The sequence below is a fragment of the Penicillium solitum genome (genome assembly GCF_028829755.1).
Source record: "Penicillium solitum strain IBT 25940 chromosome Unknown utg000005l_segment0_segment0, whole genome shotgun sequence".
Taxonomy (NCBI): Eukaryota; Fungi; Ascomycota; class Eurotiomycetes; order Eurotiales; family Aspergillaceae; genus Penicillium; species Penicillium solitum.
Window position 1 is genome coordinate 3482449 of NW_027072125.1, and position 26467 is coordinate 3508915.

Here is a 26467-nt window from a genome sequence, read left to right on the forward strand (position 1 = left end):
TCGCTCAGACTAGTCAACTTGGTTCCCGTCCCAGTAAACTTCCATATACCTAAAGTACTACATGCCGGTTGAAGCACGAGATGATGTCATAGCCAAGACTATGCAACATCGACAAGCGATCACGGGGTAATAAAGTGGGGTGAAAAGGGCAAAAGCGAAGCTCGCAAAACATCATGATTTACAAGCCCCGCCTCAGGAACTAAGATCCGAGTGTATTATTCCCCACACATATCTTTTAAGTCGAATCAGGTGTGCCCAGGCCTCGCAAAACGTAAATGCCGAGGCCACTTGAACGCAATCGTAAGTCTATACCCGGTGGAACAGCATTAGATCTCTGGAATTAATGCGGGGTTTATTTCTCTAGGCTGGTGAGTTAGTCGACTCGCTCCCTAATTATAGTTCACCTTTCAAGCCACATGTCGCTTTTATCGCTACGAATTGCCCAACGGCCTCGAAATCGATTACTAATTCACGACTCCTCAGCCAAACTTGCAGGTCACGGCGGGTCAAATGTTAGTCCTACATATGTCGAACCTTAGAAAGCCATCACTCACTAACTGCGGGCTCACTATGATATAACGAAAGGCGATGGGAAACGACCAAAATGTTCACCATGTCAACGAATTGCGCGTAACTGTCATTGGATTCAAGAAGAAGACACGATAGCAGCACCGGGGGTTCCAGTCTATCAACCGAGCCCTTTGAGCTCATCTGCTCACCACGAAACCGAATATCCCTCCACGGAACATCCCGCATATGCCTTGCAGGACCAACAAGTTGCCAGGTTATTCCGCCACTATATAGGAACCTTGGCCGCATGGTATGATCTTAATGACAGCAATCGCCATTTCAAGGATGTTATTCCTGTCAGGGCTCGATATAATCCGCTGTTGCTCAGCGCCATTCTCGCATTTGCTGCTGCCAACCAACATCGCACCCTTGCGGAAGGAGGGTATTTCGAGATTGCTGAATTCTACCACTATGACAGTGTGCGGAGATTGATCTCCCTCACTAAAAATATTGATAGAATTCCACTTGGTGAAACACTTGCCGCCATCTGTCTTTTGCGATCTTATGAAATTATCACACGTCAGTAGTTTGTGACATTCCTGGCTCCTAAAGCTTACTCCGGGGAAGACAGTCGCTAACGGCTTAATAACGTCTTCAGAGAACGTTAGTTCTCAGAGTCACTTGCAAGGATGCTATTCACTACTGGCAAGTCGACATATTCATCTCACGGCAGACCTACTCAGCGCAGGTTATTGGAACTACCTACGAGAAGATATCACAGTGGCTCTCATAGAGCAACGTGGTCTAATGATCACTCTTTCGGGTCAAAATGCCCCACCGGAACCAACAGAGGATGCGGACTTTGCCAATCACGTCACATTCTTGCTCGGCAAGATTATCAACCGGTGTCTTTCGGTCGACTCGCAAGCATTGACCCCCTTCGAATGGGAAGCTATAAAGGCCGATCTTGATAAGTGGAAATCATCACTGCCGTCATCGTTCGACACGATACAAACCCCTGGACTCAGGAAACAGAGTAGCTTTCCATCTATTTGGGCACTTCGGAGCTGGCATGGTGAGAATGCCCGGCCTATGTTCCCTTCCGCTTCTAACCTCATAAGTTTCCACTCTCCATTACTACCATACCGCCATGGGAATTCTATGGCTGGCCCAGCCTGCAGCTCAACCCCTGAAAGCTCTACAACGCATCAACGATATGGAATGTCTGCGGCGAAAATTGGAATACCATGCGACTGAAATTTGTGCCCTGGCCCTTTCAAGCGACTCGGCACCGGTCTGGGTCAATGCTTTTGGCCCAATCGCATTTTGTAAGTCTTTTCGGACGTTTTCTCGGGATATTTATTCTGATCTCTTTATTTACAGGTTCCCCTTGGCTTCATGATACCCAGAAGCGGGTGGAAATGGCTCAAGAGTTGGAAAAGTGGGGGAAGGTGACTGGATGGCCGGTTTCCATTATAGCAGAGGCTCTTTCTCCGCCTTCAAACACGGCCTATTAACCAATGATGCTTTTTTATGTTAGATGATAATGAAAAAAAAAGCTATCGCTGAATCGTTTCAATATTTTCTCCCGCACACGATTACTGAAGTGTGTGGCTGCCCAAAGCCTGCACCTCCCCGTTTTCCAGGACCTGCTTCCTTGCGTGATAGGTTCTCTCTCATTCTGTCTCTTTCATAGTCATCCATCAAAGATCCTTTCTCCCATTCTTTCGCCATCGGTTATTAACGCCAGAAACCTCCTGTTCAAGGGTACTGGTTGAAGTCGTACGCATTGCCAAAGCCACGGTTCAGATAGCGCGAAAGTGCTTCCGACCTACTCACCCAGTCCACAGAAACCTCCAGCTCGGTCTGACTCTCAATTACAGGCTTCAGATCATCCGCAAATTCAAGTTTCATAGGGTTCCTATACCACGAAGCAAAGTGAACTGTCGATGTCAGGAATGTTTTCGGGGAGAACAGCAGGAAGAAAGAACGCAAACTTACTCATTGCCAACATGACTCGAGGGTCCTCGGCCTGGTTCCCAACTCCAGCATGCCAAAGACGAAGGTCTCTAACGACCAAAGAACCCTTTGGCACCACGGGTTGACACGGCGGACGGTCTAGACGGCGCTTCTCTAACTCATCAAACTTGATGCGACCACTAGCACGCTCGCCGTGTAGCCCTTCTTGAACATGTAGACCCGCGTCAGTGTGTGTTCCCAGCCATACCTCGGTAGAGCCATTCTCCGGGGTCATGGTGATGAGGGGAACATTGATAACGTATGCGAAAGGATGAGTTGGGTGAGCAAAGTCTGCGTCTGAATGGACAGGCTGAGACATCGGAGGGTTCTCTGCAGTTGGAGGCATTGCAGTATTTCCCGAGCAAAATGTCCATTTTGGGCAGGGTCCCAGTGCCGACGAGGTGATTTGAGTGGCGATTGGGTCTGGGCAATAGTTAGCAGCTGTGGATTGAAGGGGTAGTTTGGGCTTTGAGGACTTACTCATGAAAATACTGGGTTCAAAGTACTCCCTTACTGGAGGGGCGTCTTGCTGGATATTTCCTGGGTTGTAGTTGAATGGACTGTCTCCTTTCCTAGACTGAAGAGAGTGGGCATCTTCAATCATCTTTTTGTTGAGTCGGTCGAGGCAGTCATGGGGGATAACATTTTCAATAACCACAAGGCCATCCTGATGGAGGCTGCGCATTGCAACCTCTAGATTCTGAGGAGAAAGGCGTCCATACTTGATCTCACCCCGTGATGGACGGACGGACGTCGGGTGGCTTGTGAGCTTTCCGAGCTGGGTCGATAGAGACCGGATCTGATAGTGGCGGCTCAACACTGTTGGAGCCTTGGAGAGGATTTGGTTCATGGTGATTCAAGTGACCTCGATGTAATTGGAGAGAAGAATGTAAAGACGTTCGACGAGATATATCAGCTCGCAATTTGTGCGGAGTTAAAAATCGAGCAAAAGTTGTCGACTATTTATACTTACGCCAGTTACACGAAGTCACTCTTGAACATGATAAACATTGCGAACATGGTCTGTCATGATGTTTGCCCCCACCACTCTCTTCTCGCGCTTTTCTCGCCTTTCAGTGGGGTCATTTTCGTTTGAATGCAACTACGGGGAGAGTTGGATGTGCTGAGGGCAAATCAATGGATCGATTATATTCACCTTTAATCCTATTGGGTGGGGTTTAATAACCTTGCAAGTGCTGGTCGTTTCTTCCTTGGCTTCACAAACCGCACAATCAACGAAACAGCCTCGAAAAAGCATATATTCGCTAAACAGCTCGCATTTGCTGATTTCCTGGTCGCCTTTCGCCAAACCCATTGAGGGAAAGCGCAAGTTCCACTCAACACACGCCAGGTCTATATCCGATCAAGTTCGTTATCACACACTAAATTCGCATCAAATGTGAATGAAATAAGGCAAATAATAAGGAATTTTTGCTATTATCAATCCCACTTTTCACCATGAATTCCCCACTACGGGCAACGAAGTTGTCTATTATGTCAATGACCACTTAGACATAACTATGAACTAACCGTGCCAAGCGCCCAATATACCTACCGGATATGTATTGGTGCGCCCCAGCAAACGCAACTTTTTTTCCTTTCAAATCCCTCCTATAATTCTATTTAATTGATAGAGATTTTATTGCGTGTAGATTGGCTTATAAAAGCCACCCAATGTATACTTACTAACCTCAATCCGTGCGGTCGATTCCTAATGTAGGTGGTACAGGTATATATAGCTGCGCGCATATATATTGATATATATAGTGCATGCATTGAAACCTAGTGATCGAAAGAATCTAGAAAACACCAATGGCGAGAAAAGGTGTCTTTACTACACGTGCCCAGAGCCACAGGAGATCCCGGTATTCGCCCATCCCACTACAGCTTGCAACCAGACAGCCGTATGGGAAGTTGCTATATCAAATGAATATCGATTATGGGCCATTCATAAAGGTATCTATGCTATGGATACGACATCCTCGTACGTATCAGACAAGGATGGGATGATGGGAACCCTTTTTCTAGTGATATGGTGGACTCAATACCAATGGAAAGGCATCATCACTCCAGGTTAAAGACCAAATCATCAAAGTCTGTAGACCTTTTCACTAATCTATCTATCTATGGCTAGCCGAAGGGTGAGAGGGGTTGGATTATTAAATCAAACCAAAAAAAAACGACACCTGTGTGATTCGAACACACGCTCCCGAGGGAAATGCCTAGACTCACATTTTCATGCATAGCAGGGCATCGCGTTAACCACTCCGCCAAAGTGCCTTGTTGTTATATTTAGCATGAAACTTTACGTAAATGAGCGTACATGGTTTTCTGTCCACACAATATTGCGGACTTCTTTCCTATAGAGCTTTAATAGTACGTAGCGGGTTATTTCGATTCCGGTTGCGGTAATAATGAATCCACTAGCACTAGTTATTTTATCTGATTACTTTACAGATTTGTGCAGCCGAAAGAGGTAATTCTTGGCAAAATTATGCTAGCATGGGACTATATAGGAGTCCTATAAGTCCCACAGGAGTCCTATGGGACTACCAGGGTTATGGGACCGGAATTCTTTTAGTCCCATGGGAGTCGTCAAGGCCTAGGCGGCGGAGAGTTATACGCGGGACATTAAAGGTACGCGCAGCAAGAGAAATAGAGCTAATATCTCTATTTAATAGCCTGGATAGCTAATAAAAGCCTACCCTCTTGCTCTATTGAATTTGGAGAGGATTGAGAGCGAATTGGTGGCATAGTGGGTGGTTGAACTAACTAAGTGCTAACTAGTTAACTCATGGACGCGTTTTTAAGTGGGGTGGCCACTCGCTTATCGAATACGTTATCCATGGATCCGTCGGGTAACTATCCATGGATAGTATATCTATCCACGGACATTTTAACCATTATTACGAGGTATATAGAGTACAAATACGAAGCATAAAGATAAAGATAAAAGAAATTTGAAATTTGCATTCAGATTGAAGTTCGCTACAAACAGGCGGTGATAGAGGCGGTCAGGAAGTATATCCAATAAGGGAGTTATGTGCCGGGTGACTACTAAGTTATGTGATAAATGCCGCTGCCTGTGACCTTTCTTACTCGATATGATTGACAGGAAGAAAGCTTTATGTCAGCAACAAGGCACTTTGGCGGAGTGGTTAACGCGATGCCCTGCTATGCATGAAAATGTGAGTCTAGGCATTTCCCTCGGGAGCGTGTGTTCGAATCACACAGGTGTCGTTTTTTTTGGTTTGATTTAATAATCCAACCCCTCTCACCCTTCGGCTAGCCCCGTAGGGGAATTTTCGTGATCTTTATGGGAGATCATCATATGCCTGTTACTCATTACTCCAGATTAATTCCTTCCCTTAGCTAGCATATTATATCAAGATTAACAATAATCAATTAATCTTTTGCTTGCTATAACTTCCTATTTGGCTAACTAAAACCTTTCTTATAACATATTTCAATGCCGAGCTAGACAAACACGTGAGCTGGAATTCTAGCACGGGTGTACTGGTGTACAAACTGGGTCGAACTGGGCCCAAACTAGGTTTTCTGGGGCCCCAGTCACTGGGTCTGGGTTGGGCCTGCCCAGGTGGGTTATGAGCTTTTGACCCAGACCCAGTCTGGGTTGAGTTCTGGGTCGTGCGGAAGTCTAGTTCCGCAGCACTAAAATTGGCCAGGTGCTGTGGGACTTTGTCAAGACCTAATTCGAGTATCCTGATTTTGCTACCGTCTTACTTATTTCAGACATCCAGCCCTGGAGCCCTGGGGGAAATAGACAAGCATTCGGACATCAATAAGATCCGAAAAGGGGATCTTGGCGCATGGCACCACCGCTGCGTACACCTCGTTATTGACACCATAACCGCTATAATATAGGCTTCAGCCCTTTCTCTATAGTGGGAAGCTGGCTGGAGAGCCTATCACAGAACAAGGCACTTTGGCGGAGTGGTTAACGCGATGCCCTGCTATGCATGAAAATGCGAGTCTAGGCATTTCCCTCGGGAGCGTGTGTTCGAATCACACAGGTGTCGTTTTTTTTTGTTATTTCTGCTCTCTATAACCGTGCCAAGCGCCTAATACACCTACCGGTTGTTAGTACGTCCTAGATAGTATCTATATCTCTCCGTATAGCCTTTTAATATAGTGTTGTTTTTAAATTCTTATTCTTCTTCTATATTAGATATTAGACATATTCAGCAAAGATATAAGTGATCGCCTCGCCTCGCTTTGTACTGCTGGCATTGTATTTATAAGCATCCCAAGCCTATGCCAAGCTCTATATTCTCAATTCAAATCATTTAATATTAAATCCAACTAACATCACATGATTAATATTCCATACAGCTCACCCCCCCCCCCCCCCCCCCCCCTGGCAACAATTCTGTCCATGTAGATCCTGTTGATCTTTTTCCGCCGGTATCTTTCGCGTCTTTTAACACCCGATTATTGTATTTTATACTAATTATATATACATCTCTCTTTGTGTAATAGTATAATGGTATATGTAATACACCACGTTATCAAAATTTAGCGTAGTCTTGGCGGAGCCACATTGACAGAAATGTTGCCAAGGGGGGTGTAAAGATATACTACTAGTCAGGGTAGATGCCTGTCAGTCAGGTAAGAGAATGGAAGTCAACAAAAAACTGTCATAAAAGTCAAAGACTGTTTCTTGAGGTCCCCTCAAGTATTCTCTATGATCCTTCATTATATACAGTCCTCCCCGGATGGATCGGTAAGTTGGCAAAACCGGATGTAACATGAAGGGAATTGAAGTCACCTTTTTACAGGATTTCCTTGGCGAGAGACAGGCGGCACACAACCGTTCCACCGCCGAAAGGTTACCGCTCTGTCAGACACTGTATACCTAAGGCATCCTTCTGCGAATAACCTCATGAAGATATATCGTAACAGGGGGTATATGCGCTAACCCAGTATAGACGGTATTACTAAGCTAAAAACCTCGTTCCATAAAGGTAAACTTCATAAAAGTCAATTGGGTTATAGGTAGCTTCGTCATCCATAGTTTATAGTGAGGTACGTAGCAATTGAGGTATAAAAATGCACATTGTAGAGGGTAATTGTAGTATTATAGAGATCTCTGCACTCTGCATAATAAACTACATGTAAAAAAATGCATTCTATAGTAGGTTTAGCGGTCAATGAATTACATATTTAATACTTATATTTTTTGGCATTTGGTATATTTCTACAGATGCTCCCCATATTTGTATAAATGTTCGTTGTGCCAAGGAATATAGGGTGCCAAGGAATATAGGGTGGATACTCGGTTTTCTTTTCCGCCTTCCTAATGCATAAACCGACTAAACTATATTAGTACAAAGCGAGGCGAGGCGATCATGTATCCCCTTTGTTGAATATGTCTAATAGGAATTATTACTACTATTAATTAATTAAGCTAGGTCATAATATCTATTCGTATACTTTATATTACTTTAGCTAATTCGAAGGTGACAAAATAGGTATTATAACTATGGGATCTGATTGGTGCTTGGCGGAACGGGATACGGTGATTGGTCTTGCAATACGGTACCTTGCACTGAGTATCTTTTGTATAGGCAAGTCATATAAAAGGTACTTAATTTCTAGGTTTTGCGTTTGGTGAAAAAATGTTATGTTTGCTAGGGCGTACCAATATCCGGTAGGTGTATTGAGCGCTTGGCACGGTTATAGAGCGCAGGAAAAAAAATCGACACCTGTGTGATTCGAACACACGCTCCCGAGGGAAATGCCTAGACTCACATTTTCATGCATAGCAGGGCATCGCGTTAACCACTCCGCCAAAGTGCCTTGTTGTTATATTTAGCATGAAACTTTTACGTACTTGACCAGTAAATCACGTTTTGGGGAAGTACTAGGTGCTTGCCTATCTATCTTATGAAACAGCTCTCTCCACGTCCTGTCGATTTGTGGCTTGGACGCTTGTCTTCGGTCCAGTAGCTGTCTGGCTATTGCTTCTAGTTCAATTCTACTCGAAAATATGTTCGATATGCGAGTTGGCCACTTTTCGTAACATATGGACCGATATATATACTTCACCCTAGCTGGTGCTAAGTATGAATTTCAGCTTTCCAACGGGAGGATTTTCACCCCATAAAGACTCCAAGGCCGACAAGATGCCAGGACCCTGACCATTTCATCGCCCAGAAAAAGACATAATCCAGCAGGATATCCCAGTAACTTCGGGAACTTCTTGTTGCGCCCGAGGCTGGTTTTATCGGCATTCACTGATGTAGTTAAGGTGCTAGCTACCGCCGTTTGCACCAGTAAGTAGACTAGAAATTCGGATTATAGAATTCGCTTATTGCTATTTTAAATAGCTATTATATAGCCGTATCAAATAGAAGGTAGTACACTTCCGTACCATAAGCGTCATAAAGCAGCGGCACCCGGATCGGGGAATTCGTATCTACAGTATAAAATACGGTATATACTACTATATATATAGGTAGGGCTAGACCTAGCAGTGACCCGCGGGTGACCCTTACGATCCTCAGACCGCCTCGCTATTAGGCGAGTTGAGGGTGATTCTAAGGGTAGTCTACCTAAAGATTAGACTCTCGGGGGGTTACCTATAGGTAACCCCAAAAGTCGTTAAACGGGAGAAATAGATGAGTCTTTATTTACAGCTTCATGAATTCCTCTGCGCCAAATCGTTGCCATCTTCGCATATCCCACATCATTGGGATGTGTGCCATCTGCCAAATCACCGATCTGAGGCCCATCAGGGCCATGCATGTCTACAATGATAATTTTCCTTCCTTCAGCTGCGTTCGATTTTGCTATTTCCCAGAACTGTTCATTGATGTGTAGGACTCGTGATTCAATTTGTCCATCCAAGTTTGGAAGGAGTGTAGAAAGGACGACTGTTGAGCCAGAAGACGCCTTCCAAAGGTATTCAAGCATGTCACTCATTCGCTTTCCAGCAGTCTCGATCTCAAAATCCTGGACGCAATCATTTGATCCAACGTTGACGGTGAAGAGGTTAGGCAGAAGCCTAGGAACTGATTTTTTTGGCTTTGTTGGCAGTTTGTTCGATTCTGAACTGGATTTGCAAGACCCGACCATGTCCACAATGTAGCCATCTGACACGAGAATCTGTTGAAGAGCTCTCCTATAGCCATTGCCGTCACTAGACTCATAGCCATACGTGACAGAGCCACCTAATGGCATTATTCGCAAGCTCGGCTTGGCTTTATTTATCCGTGAAGCTCCTATATGATGTATAAGCACAATAGAGACAACATGCGTAAAGGGTTGTATACCATGATAACCTGCAAACTTCGTCTTGTTTTGGCCTATTTGTGGAAGGGGCTTTGTCTGACGCGCGAGAATTGACTCGATCCCGTTGACCCCTTGTGTGAGACCGTGACTGGTTAGTTTGCTGCATAAGCTGTTATTATGAAAATATGCCATAGTCGACGATTAATGGCGAATGAGATGGCGGTAGGGTCACAAGGTAAAGCTCACAGGGTAAATGGTAGGAGCGTTTTCCAAGGTGATACCACGCTAGTAATTAAACCGTCCACAGACCCATTCGGCGAAATGGCCAGGATGCCGAGTTATAACCTTAGCAAAACAGGTAATGATCAGTAATTCAAAGGTTCCTTTTGACCGAATACGTCCCGAACTACGGGTAGAAAGCAGAAAGGGGCAATTTTGGATTATTATCTGGCCTCTCCAGGTCTTGTTTGCTTTGTACTCTATATCCAGTAGGAATGTATAGTTCCTTATATCTACCACTATGTAGTATATAGTTTACGAATGAAGAATCGAAAATCATATAGAAAATAAAAATCATATTTCAGCTCATAGCATAAGACCATATCACAATAATAATGGACCACTCAGCAAGGCGCCACGCTCAAATTATACCAAGTATTTATAAAACAAAGAAAAAGGAAATCGTAAAAACATGCCACAATATCAAAATCAAGCCTCAGTCTTAGGACCAACACTCTCAAGGTGGGTAGCAGCCTCAGCCTTCTTCTCACCAGCATCAAACTCAAGCTGCTCAGTGTAGTTGACGGCAGGAACCCAGCCAACAGAGTTCCAAGCGCGGGGAACCTTAGCATAAAGCTCATCAACCTGTTCAAGGGAAAGACCCTTGGTCTCGTAAATGCAAGTGTAAACAAACACACCACAGACGAAGCAGAATCCACCCCAGATGAAGAACACCTTAGACTGGAGGTTGGCGTTTCCAGGTCCGCTGTTCACCATGTACGGAGTAGCGTAGGCAATAGCCCAGTTGAGCAGCCAGTTGGTGGCAGTGGTGATGGAGAGACACTTGGCGCGAGCCTTGAGGGGGAACAGTTCACCGGTGACGACCCAGGCAACGGGGCCCCAGGAACTGGCGAAGAAGAAGATGTAGATGCACACGAAGGCGATGAGGACCTTGTTCGAGACGTCGGAGTCGATGGCTGTGCCGACGATTGCGACAATGAGTTGCGAGACGCACATTCCGACAGCACCGAACATGAGCAAAGGACGACGACCCCATTTCTCGACCATGTAGAGACCGGGGAAGGTGGAGACGACGTTGATTATGCTCGTGATCAGGGTGATGACGAAGGAGTTTTGGATGCCGGAGTTCTGGAAGAAGGTGGTGCCGTAGTAGACTGTGGATTTTGTTAGCGTGTGAAAAGGGGCAGTGAGTTAGGGATTAGGAAACGTACAGATGAAGTTAACACCAGCGAGCTGCTGCAGACCCTGGACAGCGCAGCCAGTTGCGAGACGCTTGCCGAGGGATCCACGGACGATCTCCAAGTAAGTGGCCTTTCCAAGACGCATTTCGTATTCGTGGTTTGCCTGGATCTCGGCGAGCTCAGCGACGACGGCGGGATCGTTCACGTCCATGCGACGGAGACGAGCGAGGGCCTTGGTAGCCTCTTCGTAGCGGTCTTGCTTAATCAGGAAACGGGGGGTTTCGGGAAGAACCAGCATGCCGACGACGAGGATAATAGCCCAGGCGAATTGGACGGCGATGGGGATTCGGTAGCAGCCTGTGTCATCACGGTCCTTGGTGGAGTTGTTGACGATGGCAGCGAGGAGGAGACCGATTGTGATGGCGAGTTGGTAGGCGCCGACGATTGTACCACGGATCCATTTGGGTGCAGTCTCGGATTGGTAGAGGGGGATTGTGGCGGAGAGGAGACCGACACCCAGACCGGCGAAGAAACGGCCGGCGACGAAGAGGGGGATAGAGGTTGAGATGGTTTGGAGGATGACTCCGAAGACGAAGACGACACTCTCAACGATCATTCCCCATCGACGACCCAATTTATCAGCGATAGGGGCGGCGCCAAGGGCACCGAAGAAAGTTCCAGCTGAGAGGAGAGAGACAATCATGGATGATTGGGAGGAGGTGACATCGGGGAAGTGATCCTTCTCGTTGATGAAGCCGGTTGAGAACATCTCGCGCCATTTCTTCATGGCGAGGATACCGCTGATGGTACCTGTGTCATATCTAGATGGATGTTAGACCTGTCTTTGAGAATAGGAGTATAGAACTAGAAAGTGGCACGTACCCAAAGAGAACACCACCGAATGCAACGAACAATCCAATCATGATAGCCGGGGCAGCAGAGCCCACGGCATCATCTGGCCTCTTCAAAGCGAAGCCCATTGTGAATGTGATCAGATAGAAACAAGTTCAAGCCAAGGAGGTATATGTGTTGTGTGAGTATAGAAAGGACTCGGTAGAGTAGCGTGATATAGTAGAGAAAAGTCGGAGAAAGTAGAGCAGAATAAGTAAAGTATAACGAAAAAAGAAACAAGAAACCTGGAGGTCAATCCCTTCTATTTGTACTTCCCCAGTCCCCAAATTCTCAACCACATGGCCCTCCAGGCCCGGGGAAATTTGCAATCAACAAACCCCGAAAACAGCGCAAGGTGGAACCACCTAGACAGCCCAAGGGAGAAAGCATCTGCATCCTGTCCAATCCCAGAATAGCATTTCCAGTATTTTCCCCATTCCCACGTATTTCTGGATGTTTTAGGCCTGGGGATAGAGTTTCAACCGAAAGTGGAGAAGCCAATGGCAGCTGAGTGGACTCAGCCCCCGGACTCCTACCGGGCTGGTCATTGGCTCAACACTGGAATTGGCTCGACGCCGAACCGAGTCCCAAGGTTTTTCTTTTCTGCGCCCTGAACCTTACGTTACGCTGGGTTTGCACTTTCCTTGCATAGTATGATCGGCAAAAATACACATTGAGAATATAGAATGTACATACACAGTATTGCATTGGATTGTATCGATTTCGGCTATTCCGATGTGTACAAACATGTCTTAGGAATATGGGACGGAAATAGGTTTTTTTTTACATACCACATGACACGACAGGCCGAAAACAGGGGGAGTCGGGTTGGGCTAATGCCGATCGGTATCGGCGTCCCGCATCGGGGAAAAGGTAACGGCCTTGGAAATTTTTCTTACATAATTCCGCAATTTGTACTCCGTACGGGATTGTAATTGGGCTGGTCTTTGGTATAGTTGCAAAGTGTCCACGGGTATTATACGAGGTTTCACACTTTACTCGGAATAGTAGGAAGACTGTGAAATAATTCAATTGTTCGAATAAGTTTCCCCCATCTTTTCCCCTCACCCCAGACCCGAAATTTCCCCAGACCTGTACGGAGGAAGGGCCCGAGATTTCCAGGACCAATAACCGAACATGTTGATGATCTGGTCAGAGTTCACCGGAGCCGAATTGGGAAGAGAAAAAAGTATGAGACGCTTAATTTCCCCGTTCCGAAGTTTGATTTTTCCGAGGACATGCAAGTGCCAAAAGGGCTAAAATTACCGGGGAAAAACCAAACAAAATGGCTTGTCCCGTGTATTGCGCCATTTTTCCCGAGTCGCGGATTGGACAGACTACCCGAAGCTCTCCCGACATTGGTCGCTTACGGGGAATCGTCGGAGACACCGGTGGTCTGTGGCTAGCCAGATCGGTGCCAGACCCGGGGAATAAGCATGTGGCAGTCGATGTTGGTGGGTTTGGCCGAGAAGTGACGCAGGTTAGGTTGGGGGCTGATGTAACCCATCAGAGCTCTAGCTCATTCTACTTTTTTCTTTCTATTTTTATGTATCACGAGGACGAGGCAACAGATCACACGATCAATCAGAAACTAGGACTACGCCACCTAGGCACGTTCCGGCGAAATGCTTGTCTATTATGTTTATGAACGCTGAAGGCGAAAAAAAGAGACCGGCCGGACTAGCTACCAGCGCCAGATCAGGATGAAATACACAGTCAGCACCACTTGCGCCACAAACTTGACAGATTGGTACAGATCCCGGACAATCAGGGATGCTGTCGATCGGGAGCGGGTAGCTAAGGCGGGTCGCCATGCAGCCTTATCCTTTGAGGAAACAGCCCCGAAGTCATCGTCTGTGCCCCGGTAGGCATCTTGCGGGGATGGAGTGCCGGGGTAGCGGGTGGAGGCTGTCATGCCATTGCGGCTGGCTAGGCTACCCGCCGATGAAAGGGTGGAGGATGAGAGGGTGGAGCTGGACGCACCGGAGGTGTGGTACTGGTGCGGGAGAGATCGGCGCTCAGTGAGAGGGAGGAGGGCGCCAGATGGGGATGGTTCTGGGGTGTAGAGGACGCGGTAGATGGAACGGAGGAGGAGGATGGAGACGCTAAGGCCTAGGATGGTGAGGTAGTAGAAAAAGATTCCCAGCTGGTCTGGGAGGATACAGAGGTGGTTTTGGATAGTGGGTGATGATCCGTCCTGGATGGCGTTGCCTGTCTTGGGGTCGATTGGATTCCATAGACTGGTCAGTACGAACCCTGGTTGGCGGACTCCCATCGCCCAAGAAATGCTTTTGACTGTGATTTCGTTGGGCGAGCCGTTGAATTCCCGATGAGACACTTCACAGTAGTCATGGTCGTCGCCGGAATACACCTGGACGACGTTGGGTCCTGCCTTGGAAACCAATTCGGTGGAAACAGTCTGCGTTAGGACATTCTGGTACTGGTAGCCTCCGGCAATTCTCAGAGAGTTAGGCTCGTCCTCTGCCAGTTCCTCGTCCAATGAAGAGGGCGGATAGCGTTCGCGGAGAGGACCACATGGAGTAGCTGGCTTGCGGTAGAGAGGGACGTGTGTGAGGATAATAGTAGGAAAGCCGACGCTTGCTGGTTGAGGCTTTTTATGAATGGCGGGCTCGACAGCGTCGACAATACGGTAATCGAATATAGTATGCGCCTCAGTCTGGTTTTGCAGCGTTCGCAGCTCGTCCGTCTCCGCTTTCGCCTTGTGGATGGCCATCTTATCCAGGAAGTCATCTGCGTCTTTCCAGATCGGGCGCATGGGACGGTTTTGATCGCTGGCTGTCGGAGAGCTGCCCGTCAATGGATCGGGTTGGTCCATCGCGCTCAGCGAGGGAGTGTCCACTGAAACAAAAGTATGGTTCCCAATAACATCGACGCGATTGGGGTTTCCAAAAAAGGACTCGAAGCGATTGCGGACCGGTTCCTGGATGCCGTTACCGAACCCAAGATCATGATTGCCAGGTAGACTAGCAATCATTCTGCGCCCTCGGCCATCGACAGGTGGCTTCACTAATTTCTCCCACGGGTCCAAGAATATTTTAATAAATCGCCCATACTCCTTCTTCCAAAAGGAGTCTGTATACTTCTTCCACCGCGCTTCGGGGCTGCTGCTTGTAGCCGTGGCCCATTCTCTGCCACCATCGAAAAGGTCCCCAAGAAACAGCACTGAATCAGGCTCGAGGTGATCTTGTATCAAGGAAAATGACCGTCGCATATATTGGTCGGTGTATTTGACCGTCAAAGTCGACACAGGCCATGGTCGACCGGGATAAGTGTGGGGATCAACGAGTTGGGGGTCGGCGATAAAGGCAATGTGGTGCGGTGTGGCATCTTGAGGCTAGATAAATTCAACTGTTAGCACCAGCTAAGGCAAGTAAACTGGATTGTGACAGGTGTGCCACGGTCAACTTACCCATTCCTCCCAGCTATCCCAAAGGCATTTGTTGATGCTGTCCTGAAATACTGTCCGTTCACCCCATCGAATTGCGAACATCCACAGCAAAATAATGGCATTTGGTATCGTAAAGATACGTCTGACAAGGTTGAATGCCGTTGTCTTAATCTCTTCACTCTCCCGATGTCTGCCAATTTCCCCACTGACACTGCTGGGAAGCCATTGTTTTGCCGCTGGGGGGATGGAGTCCCACACGCGACTGAATATATTTTGTGGTCTCGACGACTGATGTTGGTTGAAGGAGGGAAGGGAAGAAGCGCCCGTGTTGCGTGGGTAGGCGAATGTCATGTTTGGCTTAGCTTGACAGTAAGGCTGAATTACGTGACAGGGTGGCTCGACCCCGGACTAGACGGGGCTGATTCAAAGAAAGGAATGACTGGTCATGCTCTGGGCATACTGGAAAGAACCAAAAAGAATGAATGGCGAAGAATCAAAGACAAAAAAAAAAAGAAAAGGTTCATGCCATGGTGTACAAGTTTAAGACAGGGGGATTTGCAGAACACGCACTTGTTTTAAGCTTTGGGTCGAGATGTGTCGATCGCCAGACATGGGGCGGTCACGTGCAGACCCTTTAAAAACGCACCCGTCTTCCAGTAAGCAAACTTGTATTGCAAGTCAAGCATAGTTGGCATTAAATTCAAATTTGGAGCTTTGTTTTGGGTATGGTCCAAGAAGCAAAAATCGTGAGCGTTTTGAGAGGAAGCCGTTTTCGAAATTCAATGTACGAATCACTACCCTGTCAAGTAAGTGGATAGTGGTTTATAATTCGCGACTCCAACTGCTGCGCGTGCGGGGGCGCAGGAGACATTCACCCATATGCTGGTGGGTTGCCCAAGACTTAGAGACATTCGGAGGGAAGTGCGGGACGAAAGAACGGACGCGTTTCGAAGCGTGCTGGGCCTGCTAGGAGGCTCAAACGAAGGTAAGAAAGATGGACCAGGGCGCTTTAGGCCGTGCTGGACTTTGCCGAGGCATCAGAGCGATCTTGCAGATCACCTTGACTTGCCAACACCCGGGTTTGGTGCACCTACTACGTGAGCATATCGACAGAAATTTTGATGATTTCGGAGGAGGGTTGGTTGAATAACTTGTACGTTGACTTAGATCGTAGGTAGAATGTGTCATTTACTTGGGTTTCATACAAGGTACATACTACATCAATTTGTATATCCAGATGTTTGCAATATTTGAATGGTAGCTGAATCCAGTACTGGGGAGAAATTACACAATTGAAATTTTGGTTTCATACTCGGGGCCTATGTAGACTATCCAGTATCCCCGGTCCCACCGTTGTTCATGAGGTTGTCAAAGAAAGCTATGTCAACGCCCTGGAATGCCCAGTCCTGTCTACCAGCGGTCAACCCAGGACTCTGGAAGAAAGGATCCGAAAAGATATTATTAATTTGAGGTACGCTATTCGATGCAGACCCATTTATTCCAGTGGCCGTCAAAGGATTTGGCGACATGGAAGACATCTCGAGTCGATCAAAACGAGCATCCACAGGTGGTTTCATGGCTTCGGCAGGGTTAAATGAGTCTGTCCGTTGTTGAGGATATTTATTTCTTGGAGCCTCCTTGCGTATACCCCCGCCGGAAATCTTAACAATGCCAAAATAGGGAATGTTTACAGTAACGACATCATCGTCATTTGGTCCATCGACACTGTTTTAGTGGCTAATTCCTGCACGCTGATTTTTTGGGAACCATCCAACGGCCCGGATCCAATGGCCAATAACCGACGTAGCAATTCGGCGCTCTGTGCACTCATTGCATCTGAATTCAAGCTGTTGACTTCTTGCATATTCTCTTGTGCCTGTTCAATCATGGCACGGTCGCTCAAGTATTGATGAGCAAGTATATTCTCTGCCTCTGAGTGGCTATCAAGGTGAGCTAACAGCAAGGTCATGGCGGCCATCAGAGCAAGGAAATCGATTGTGCGACAGCTATAGGCAATTCTATTAAAGCGGCGGAGTGTGATAAAGCGCGAGAGAACTTCCCGTGAGGCATTGACACATGTGATTCGTGAGAATTCATATTTCCGCCCGGCCGAAGACGAGCGAAGCATATAAGGTAGATGGAGATGGTTGACGAGGTTGTAATGAAGTACCTGAGCAAACAATCGCCGTGTGTCCCAGAAAAGAGCCTGCGAGTCGGTTAAGCCGGCGTTCAGGGTTGGTACCAACCACCATTTGCTAGGGAGTTCCCTTGCCGCTTTCTGAAGCTCCAGGTCGAGGGTTTTCATCGTGGAGTAGTCATCGGGCATTGAATGAGAACTTGAAGCATTGCGTTCTAGAATCTTCGATGAAAGAACACAGTGGATTCGTTCAAGGCGGCCCCTGGGGGTGTCTATTTGAAGCATCACATTGGATACCATGCTACAGTCCAGCGATCCTTGAGAAAGACCCAGTAGTAAAGACAGTTGGCGGTCCAGAAACACGATTCGAAATCACATGATCTGTGGGTGGCATCTTGTGTTTGGGTCGAGCACTTCGAACTGAGTCCGATGATCCGATCGGTCAAGACGCATCAGCTGAGCAATTCCCATGGCTTTTCGATTTGATACCCAGCTTCGTCGCAGACTTCCGATATTCGCCTGATACATGCTCTCAATCATTATGCATTCTAAACCCTCAATGCTCCCAAGAAACTCATCTCTTGTTATCACGAGATCGATAGCAAGATTTGCTAATCGTTCCATTGTGGCCCTCGGCGTCTCTGAAAGACTCTTTATTCCTTCGTGGAGATCAGGGTGTAGATGCTGTAAGACGGTGGCAAGCTGGAGCATATACCTTGCTATCAGAACAGGGTGTGTATTTACATTGGGGACATTTAACAGAGTTTCACTCGTTTTCAATGCTGGTTTGGAAAGGGTGTCGTATGGCATAGTTAAGATTTCATGGGCGAGGATCAAAGGATCACCCCCGGCTTGACATATTCGCTCGGTGTCTTTTTGTGAGGGCAGTGATTTATGTAAGAGCCGTGAAAGCCTCTCATGTTTATTATGCGAGACTGGTACTTCAATTTCTGGCTTTCCAGAGTTATTAGAAAAGACACGATCTTCGGGCGATGGTTGCTAAGACAAGGGATGAGTGACAATCGAATGGCAGGAGGATCTTGAAAACACACCTGTGGTGATCGATATAAGTCCAGAGAAGCCGAGGTTGTTAGAATCGTGGATGTTGGTGTCAGAATGCCATATCCTGATCCTTTTCCATCTTCACTGGACATCAAAGGTATTTGTCCTTGGTCGGTATTGATATTTCTTCCACCAGTTCGCGTATCAGGGATCCAGACGTCCTCGGGAAACTCTTGGCTAACGCATTTAGATCCTCGAATTTGACATGGCTTGCAGATTGTATTATCGAACGGATCGAATACACATTTCATTTTCCGCCGCTTGCATGCCCAGCAGCTGTGGGTCCCCTTGCGGAGCTTTTGGCGCTTTGCATGGGGCGGAGACATCGTATCTACAGGTTGACCGAGACTTGACATGCCCAGGTGTTGCGGAGATGTGACTGAAAAAACATGCGGCGGATGGCCGGTGGGCAAGGGGGTTCTTTTGCCTGACGGCGGTCGAAACGGGTGACCTTTTAGATGGGGCCGGCGGTCGAAAGTGAAGCTAGTCCTTAATAGGCCTAGTTATTACGGGTCCGGCGGACAAGCTTAACGCTAATCCAAATTAAGCTTCCTTCGATGTTTGGTATCCGGCGGATGAATGATAAATCACTTGCCCAGGTGGAAGCGAGTTCTTTGGTGGACGGAGAGATTATTGTTTTTAATAGCTTTACTAATTATTGATAATCTCGGCACCCTGTCGTCAATTCATCGAATACTAAATATATTTTCTATATTTATGCTTCCACAAATGTTGCATCGAAACCCACGGCCTTTCCCACAAGATATTCTGGCCACTAAAACCCCCCAATCGTTTTACCGGCCTGTCAAATTACAGAATAGCGAAAAGGCTAAGAGCTATGTCTTCTGAAAACCCCGACATGGGGGAAGTGTCGAAAACCAATTCGAGGGTGGTTAATCGGACAACCTCATCTAGCGATATCCAGCACACGCCAGCAGAAAGTGACCAAGAGAAGCATGACGATGAGAAGGGCTTGGCCGCAGAACCTTCTTACATAACGGGGCTACGGTTATTTCTCATCATGCTCACCATCTTCATGAGCACTCTCCTAGCCGCCCTCGAGATTGGGATAATTGCAACCGCTATTCCTGGCATCACCGATGACTTCCACCAATTAAACGATGTCGGATGGTACGGAAGTGCCACTTTTCTCCTCGTTGGGGCATCCTCTCCGATGTGGGGTAAGATGTATAAATATCCCCGTATCAAATGGGTTTACCTGAGCTCCGTGGTGTTTTACTTGGTTGGCAGCATTGTCGCTGCCTCTGCTCAGAACAGCCTTTCTGTAATCATCGGTCGAGCAATTCAATGATTGGGGGCTGCGGGGACTCTTGGTGGATCCGTTCTTCTTATTAGTGTCGTGGCCGAGCCAAGAAAACGTCCAGTGTTGATCGGTAGCTGGATGGGAGTCTTTATGGTATCGACCATCCTCGGGCCTGTTCTCGGTGGTGTCTTTACAAGTGAGGTCTCTTGGTGGTGGTGTTTTTGGATCAATCTACCTCTAGGAGGTCCGATTGTTATTATGTGTTTACTGTTCTTAAGGGTACCCGGGCACATCAAGCCTGTCCCGGCTAGTTGGAAAGAGATTGTTTTACAGCCTGACCTTCCTGGGTTTTCTTCGTTACTCGGTTTTCTCGTGTGCTTTGCCTTGGCCCTACAATGGGGTGGCCAGACCAAACCTTGGAGCGCTGGTGTTGTCATTGCCACTTTGGTTCTTTGAATTGCCTTCACGATCATGTTCTTTATAGTTGAAAGATTCCAAGGCTCTCGAGCTATGGTGCCATTGAGGCTGCTAAGGCCTCGCATGACATGGGCTAATGCTTTGTGGTGCTATATGTGAGTACTCGGTCACTCCCTCTCTAGCCTCTTGTCCCTAAGCTAACATTGCGTGGTCACTTAGTTCCAACTCTTCGTTCTACCAGGTTATGTTTTACCTCCCTATGTACTTCCAACCTATCCATGGCAAGACCGCTATCATGAGTGGTGTCGATACACTCCCATTTCTGGCTTTCTTCTCCTTGGGAGCTGTGATGAGCGGTGGTCTCGTCGGGAAAACCCACCACCTCATGCCCTTTCAGTTAACCAGTGCACTCATCATGGTGGCCGGCATGGCTCTGTTTTACACGATGGGAGTCGACACATCTCAGGCCCGCTACCTTGGGCCTCAGGTTCTTTATGGCTTTGGGCTCGGCTTGGGTAACCAGATCCCCATGACTGCAGTTCAGGGTTTTTCAAAGCCAGAAGACGTGGCAAGCTCCACTGGTATCATGCTCAGTATGAATTCCTCCTGTCTCTCTTCGTAAAGAGTTTTTTTCACTAACTCCCAGGAAAGTGTGTCAGTCCATCAGCGGAACCTATTTCGTCCTCGTGGCGCAGTCCCTCTTCGCCAACCGGATGCTACAGACGTTGGAGAGCTCCAACTCCACTATCGACAGCTCACTGGCCCTGGGCACAGGCGCAGCCGAGGTCCAGCATGTTTTTACAGGCGAAGAGCTTACAGCTGTGACCAATGCTTATATGGTCGGGATCAAGGACGTTTTCGCCTTTAATCTGGCTGGTGCGGTAGCGGCCGTTCTCTTAGCACTTCTCATTCCCCTGAAACAGCTTCCTGATCATCAACACAAGAAGACGGACGAGTCCAGAACTGCTTGAATAATCCGATTTGGCAGGAAGGGTGTGTTGAAATTTTCCATTACTATATAATGGTGCCTGCCTACAGCCATAGGACATGGGCTGCCCACTGCTAGTTGGCTACTCTTACAAGATTTCGTTTCCTGGAACCGCAGCTTATACACCTGATGTGACATTTTTTGTCTTTCTAATGGACGCGGCGATGCCAAGTCCGGTTTTTAATATTGTTTCCATATTATTTCACAGATTGTTCGATGAATACTATCACATAACACGCATTTATCAGTTCCTTGTTAAGTCACTTTTATCATATTATACTTCATACATAAATACACATGAAGTACATTTCCAAGGTTGATTCGCAGGTATTGAATTAGAGATAAATAGAAGTACATAAAAAAATGCGGTCCAAAGAATACAGCGGGTCAGTGGGTCTATGTCCCAAAATAGGGTGCTATTGGCATGCTTTGCCATGTATTTCCCCAAAATTGGTTGGCCCAAGGGAGAACTACCACTTCTAAGAAAAACCAGACAATTAATATGGGGAATGAGTGGGACAAGTCTGTGGTTCTACCAAAACAAAGAAGGTGAGGATAAAAGATAGGGTATCTGAATAGGAAAACCGTAGGGGTGAGATGTTTGGGGGTCATGGTGCCAAATGAGGAACGAAGGTGCGTGAAAAGTCACCACGTCAGGGAATCAAGTTCACTTTTTAGGGCAACACTGGCCTCCTCGGGCGCAGTTTGTGTCACACTCCAAAAGGCATGCTTGAGGGTCACCCTCCCGAAGACTCCCAGCCCGACTGGGAACGTGGTCATCGGTGTCCCGAGAAGATGATGCTTGTCCATTGTCTTCGGTGTCACTTTCCGGTGCGAACTCGGGTTGGATAGTCGAAGAGTGAATACCGTAGGCATGGAGACAGCGTCTCACCTGTCTGGCCAGACGCATGTACCTCTCCGAACCTTCACCCTTGATTTCGGTGTCGACTTGGAGATGAATTGAAGCCACGATCTTGGTGTCACTGAGTTGCCAAACGTGCAGGTGGTGTGAACCAATGACACCAGGAAGACCCTCAATGTCCTCCTTGATATGATCAATGCTCATACCGGGGGGTACGGCCTGAAGAAGGATACGCGAGGCAGCTTTGCACAACGGAATGGCGGATGCAAGAATGATCAGTGTGATGACGAGGGAAATGCCCGGGTCGACGTAATAGCGCCATTCGTAGTCCGTCAACCAGATAACAAGCGCAGAAACGATCACACCAATGTTTCCGAGGGCGTCTCCCATGACATGGAGGAAGACACCACGCATGTTGAGGTCGTGATTGTGACCCTTCTTTTGGTCCTTCGGCTTGGGCTGAGCATGGTTGTGAGACTTGTGGACATCTTCATCGCGATGGTCGTGGACCTTGACTGGGGCTCCCTCCTCATCGGTGTAGTTGGTGGTGCGATCACGGTGGCTCAGAAGACCTGAACGCTCAGTTGGGATCTCATCCTCATCATGGCCATTCTCTGAATCCGATGATTGCTCATTCCGGTATTGGCTGGCGGCGATAATTCCTTGCCTTAGTCTCTCGGGAAGTACGGGAATATCGTCGGGGCTCACGAATCCGCGTCCTGTGCTGTATCTCCTTGAGCCGCGGGTCTGGGTGTCGCGCTGTTTCCGGGATGGTTCGGTGGCAGAGTGCGTGAGGGTGTTTTGAGGCACGCTTGCGGGTCCACCGAAGCCAGCGGTAGCTCCCACCATGTCCTCACTCTGATCGGCGATTGCGGTGTGATCGTGATCGTGATCATGCTCACCAGTCTCGATGTCATGATCATGGTCGTGTTCATCGTGACCGTGACCATGGTCGTGGCCGCCGCCGGGTCCGTGGGAGTGGTCATGGAATAGCGCCAATCCAATGATATTGGAAGCTAGGCCGAAGCAGCCAACAATGCAAACAAATCGGGGGTTTTGCACTTCCTGGGGTTCGAACAATCGCTGAGTTGCCTCCAGGAAAATCGACATGCACAGGGCGACTAGAAACACGCCATTAACCAAGGCACCAAGTGTCTCCGCTCGTTGCCACTGTATACGAAAAATCCAATTGTCAGATCGTCCTTCGGGGTTGGTATTGGCCATCGACTTACGCCATAGGTGTACGTGTTGGAGCTGGTCTCCCGGTTTGCGACCTTGACTGCCCATAATCCGACACACAAGGATAAGACATCATTCAACTATTCGGGTTAGCTTCGGCCAGAGAGCAAGATCGTAGATGGCAGCGTACCATGTGGAAGGAATCGGCGACAAGGGCAAGGGAGTGGACGGCATAACCTAGGAAATCACAGTCAGAACCCGGTCGCATACGATCAAGCTATCAAGATACGAACCAGTAATTAATTCAAGCAAGAAAAATGCTGTATCGATGACCAGCAGGATCAAGATCCTGTTCGTTTTGGATAGCCCCATGATGGTAGCTTGCGGTTTGCGGCACGCTCGGTGAGAGCTCCACGGAATAAAAGGGGGTGAGCGTTGAATCAGTCGAATACAGAGAACCTGTAATGGAAATGGGGAAAAGAAAAAGAGAATGACAGAGAGTTAGACAAGAGGGGTTCAAAGGACCAAAAAAAATAGAAGCGCCGGGATAATCAAAGGCCGTTGACGCAGTGGAGCTCAAAATGGCTAGGGCGGAACCACCTCCGGCCGTGGTGGCGAGACTTGTCTTCTTTCAGCCACTTGGGACTTTTGTTCGAAGTAGGACCTTTGTTATTTAAACATTCAGTTTCACATAAATACATGTCTCAAAAGAAGCACTAAAAAAGAAGCAGGGATTGGTTTCGATTTATAGCCAATTTTTCTTTATTTCTTGTCTTCGCAGGCTTGATCTCAGAGAGGCCCACCTACCGTGCTCAAGATCGCCCTAGCCTTATGGGAAATCTCCCATTGGATCGGACCTTCAGTATTTTGTTGCGGCCTCTGAACCAATCCATGAGTCAATTCTTTCCTATCGATCCTGGTATACACTGTATGTTCTAACCGCATGTGGCTGTATCTCCTCTGAGAACCCCTGCGAAAGCACCCTTTAATGCATGGGATATCCTACCGCACCCGAAATTATTATGAAACCAACCAGTTCCAGTGGGACTTATCACTACAGCTGCACTGCGGATGTTATAGGTATCTGTACTCCGTAGGTAGGTGTGCTTTCACTCCTCTGTTCTCTCGACAATAGCCGCTTATGGACCTAACTCGTAAGGTACTCACTTCGCTAAGCTCTTAAGAAACCTTGATACCAGGATATCGCACAACGTGAAAGCCCTAACTCGTAGTTTTCTCTATAGCCTAGTACCTTTAGCGCTATTATATTGCCACACGCGTTGTTTGTGGCGTTTTTTTATATTTTTTTATGATATGGACCTAGAACAGTGGGGGCCAAATCAAGCAGTGCCTTTGCCTCTAACTTCTGGAAGTACATATGTTTCACACCACAACAATATCTGTCTATTTTGTACATTCCAGCGCGGACTCTGCTTGATCCCCAACACTATACGTACACAATTTCCCATGGTTACTACGTGGTATTGCAGCAGCAACCAAATATATGCTCGCATGCGGTGTTTTTCATGTTTCTGTGGCTAAACTAGTCACGCAAGCTACTTAACACTATTGGGAACCTATGTGGGGTACAAGATCCATTACTTGATGAGAACAACAATTCCCACTGCAGGAGTGTTTTATGTAAAACGGCCTACTTTTTTCTACACCGTACTCGTATACATTCCACTTTCCATCCAATGCCGGTTCATCCACCTAACTTCCAATGGCCTTTTGCGGGTATTATCATAAACCCATGGGGTTATAAAGTAGCCTCGGATATGGCATTGGATAGCCTATATAGTATGCCGAAGTAGCTGAAGTAGCCGGTAGTAGACATCCTATCTTCAGGCCGAATTACAATATATATAATGCTCCTACATAGTTATGGTGACGTTAAAATATATGTGTAAAATGTTGAAATTGATATCAATAGAAGCAAAACAAGCAATCTCTAGTTATCACTATTAGACTAGTCTTATATATTTAAAGCGAAGCATGGACCAATTGCGACGGCGATAGATGCCCCTAATAAGGCTAAAGAGGCATCAAAAGTGGGTCTGACTTAATTTTCGCTTATAGTGCACATTTGAGCCCAAAATATCATAACAGCACGGCCGGCTGGCCCAATGGCAAGGCGCTTGACTACGAATCAAGAGATTGCAGGTTCGATCCCTGCGTCGGTCATCTCTTTTTGCTTTTTTGAATAATTTTTTGGGCGGCCTCGGGGTGGGGTGGTGGGGTCTGCACACGAGCTGCCTTGAACTATGTTCCATGTTGATAAGATAATCAAGATATTTAAAAGAGCTAGATTGTATAGAAAGCATGTTTGAAACCAACTTTTCCTTACGTAGAAATGGATTGATTGCGTCAAGGCATTTTGTATTGAAGTAGGATCCCTAGTACATGCATGTATGATAGCTAAATCTACTCCGTACTCTGCACTGTGTCAGTGAGAACCATAAGCGTGATACTGCATTCTATGCTGGTCTTTGGTTCTGTTTCCATTTATCTAACCATATTCTCATAATCACTACATCTTCACTGGTAAGATGGCCGAGTTGGTCTAAGGCGCCAGGTTAAGGTATACCTTGACTCCACAACTAGCAATAGTTTCCTGGTCTCGCAAGAGGCGTGGGTTCGAATCCCACTCTTATCATGTTATTTTTGCTTTTTGTTCATATCACTTGCTTTTTGGTGCAATTGGTGAAATTTGCAATAACTGTGGTGTGTGGCGTTGTCGGGAGAAATTTTCATTTTTGTGCGCTCAGTATGCACGTCGGCAAGTGTGTGCTTCACTCTAAATTGGAATCTTATAACTAGCTAGTGTAGATACAACAAGAAAAATTTCTTATATTAATTGAAACCGATGACGGGCGATTATCATAGGCAAGCTCTCTCCTTACCATGGACTAGGAAGGCTGCCCAGGTGGGATTAGCGGAGTACGATTTCTCTTTTGACTATGAAACAGGTCAGATAACTTGGGTAGACTAGTATAAATCTACACGGCTAATATTTCACAGCTAGCGATATGTATGTAACCTATAGATAGCATT

At 47.1% G+C, this 26467-nt stretch overlaps 11 protein-coding genes across 11 annotated transcripts; 4 read left to right on the forward strand and 7 right to left on the reverse strand.

The window, feature by feature from the left end:
* Positions 1-275: 275 nt before the first annotated feature.
* Positions 276-2027, forward strand: N7455_008923 (uncharacterized protein; the record flags this gene model as incomplete). The annotated part of the gene is made up of 5 exons (XM_065606021.1): positions 276-300; positions 652-1089; positions 1169-1585; positions 1632-1838; positions 1894-2027. 5 exons carry the CDS (start codon positions 276-278, stop codon positions 2025-2027), a joined length of 1221 nt encoding a protein of 406 aa, XP_065460970.1.
* A 244-nt stretch (positions 2028-2271) lies between these two features.
* N7455_008924 (uncharacterized protein) lies at positions 2272-3379 on the reverse strand (the record flags this gene model as incomplete). The annotated part of the gene is made up of 3 exons (XM_040960534.2): positions 2272-2453; positions 2512-2952; positions 3010-3379. 3 exons carry the CDS (start codon positions 3377-3379, stop codon positions 2272-2274), a joined length of 993 nt encoding a protein of 330 aa, XP_040809030.2.
* Positions 3380-9153: 5774 nt separating this feature from the next.
* N7455_008925 (uncharacterized protein) lies at positions 9154-9732 on the reverse strand (the record flags this gene model as incomplete). Its single annotated transcript, XM_040960502.2, has 1 exon — positions 9154-9732. One exon carries the CDS (start codon positions 9730-9732, stop codon positions 9154-9156), a length of 579 nt encoding a protein of 192 aa, XP_040809059.2.
* Positions 9733-10491: 759 nt separating this feature from the next.
* Positions 10492-12184, reverse strand: N7455_008926 (sugar porter family MFS transporter; the record flags this gene model as incomplete). Its single annotated transcript, XM_040960526.2, has 3 exons — positions 10492-11177; positions 11235-12025; positions 12087-12184. 3 exons carry the CDS (start codon positions 12182-12184, stop codon positions 10492-10494), a joined length of 1575 nt encoding a protein of 524 aa, XP_040809018.1.
* A 1595-nt stretch (positions 12185-13779) lies between these two features.
* Positions 13780-15855, reverse strand: N7455_008927 (putative manganese ion homeostasis (Fr); the record flags this gene model as incomplete). The annotated part of the gene is made up of 2 exons (XM_040960555.2): positions 13780-15450; positions 15526-15855. The coding sequence occupies 2 exons, from the start codon at positions 15853-15855 to the stop codon at positions 13780-13782; spliced, it is 2001 nt and encodes a 666-aa protein (XP_040809001.2).
* A 977-nt stretch (positions 15856-16832) lies between these two features.
* Positions 16833-17830, reverse strand: N7455_008928 (fungal specific transcription factor domain-containing protein; the record flags this gene model as incomplete). The annotated part of the gene is made up of 2 exons (XM_065606022.1): positions 16833-17229; positions 17304-17830. 2 exons carry the CDS (start codon positions 17828-17830, stop codon positions 16833-16835), a joined length of 924 nt encoding a protein of 307 aa, XP_065460971.1.
* Positions 17831-18013: 183 nt separating this feature from the next.
* On the reverse strand, positions 18014-18451 carry N7455_008929 (fungal specific transcription factor domain-containing protein; the record flags this gene model as incomplete). The annotated part of the gene is made up of 1 exon (XM_065606023.1): positions 18014-18451. One exon carries the CDS (start codon positions 18449-18451, stop codon positions 18014-18016), a length of 438 nt encoding a protein of 145 aa, XP_065460972.1.
* Positions 18452-19541: 1090 nt separating this feature from the next.
* N7455_008930 (uncharacterized protein) lies at positions 19542-20015 on the forward strand (the record flags this gene model as incomplete). The annotated part of the gene is made up of 1 exon (XM_065606024.1): positions 19542-20015. The coding sequence occupies one exon, from the start codon at positions 19542-19544 to the stop codon at positions 20013-20015; it is 474 nt and encodes a 157-aa protein (XP_065460973.1).
* Positions 20016-20477: 462 nt separating this feature from the next.
* N7455_008931 (uncharacterized protein) lies at positions 20478-21355 on the forward strand (the record flags this gene model as incomplete). The annotated part of the gene is made up of 3 exons (XM_040960530.2): positions 20478-20539; positions 20604-20977; positions 21036-21355. The coding sequence occupies 3 exons, from the start codon at positions 20478-20480 to the stop codon at positions 21353-21355; spliced, it is 756 nt and encodes a 251-aa protein (XP_040809039.2).
* A 684-nt stretch (positions 21356-22039) lies between these two features.
* N7455_008932 (cation diffusion facilitator family transporter) lies at positions 22040-23785 on the reverse strand (the record flags this gene model as incomplete). The annotated part of the gene is made up of 4 exons (XM_040960563.2): positions 22040-23404; positions 23467-23553; positions 23604-23650; positions 23707-23785. 4 exons carry the CDS (start codon positions 23783-23785, stop codon positions 22040-22042), a joined length of 1578 nt encoding a protein of 525 aa, XP_040809026.1.
* Positions 23786-25539: 1754 nt separating this feature from the next.
* N7455_008933 (uncharacterized protein) lies at positions 25540-26120 on the forward strand (the record flags this gene model as incomplete). The annotated part of the gene is made up of 2 exons (XM_065606025.1): positions 25540-25576; positions 25963-26120. The coding sequence occupies 2 exons, from the start codon at positions 25540-25542 to the stop codon at positions 26118-26120; spliced, it is 195 nt and encodes a 64-aa protein (XP_065460974.1).
* Positions 26121-26467: the final 347 nt, after the last annotated feature.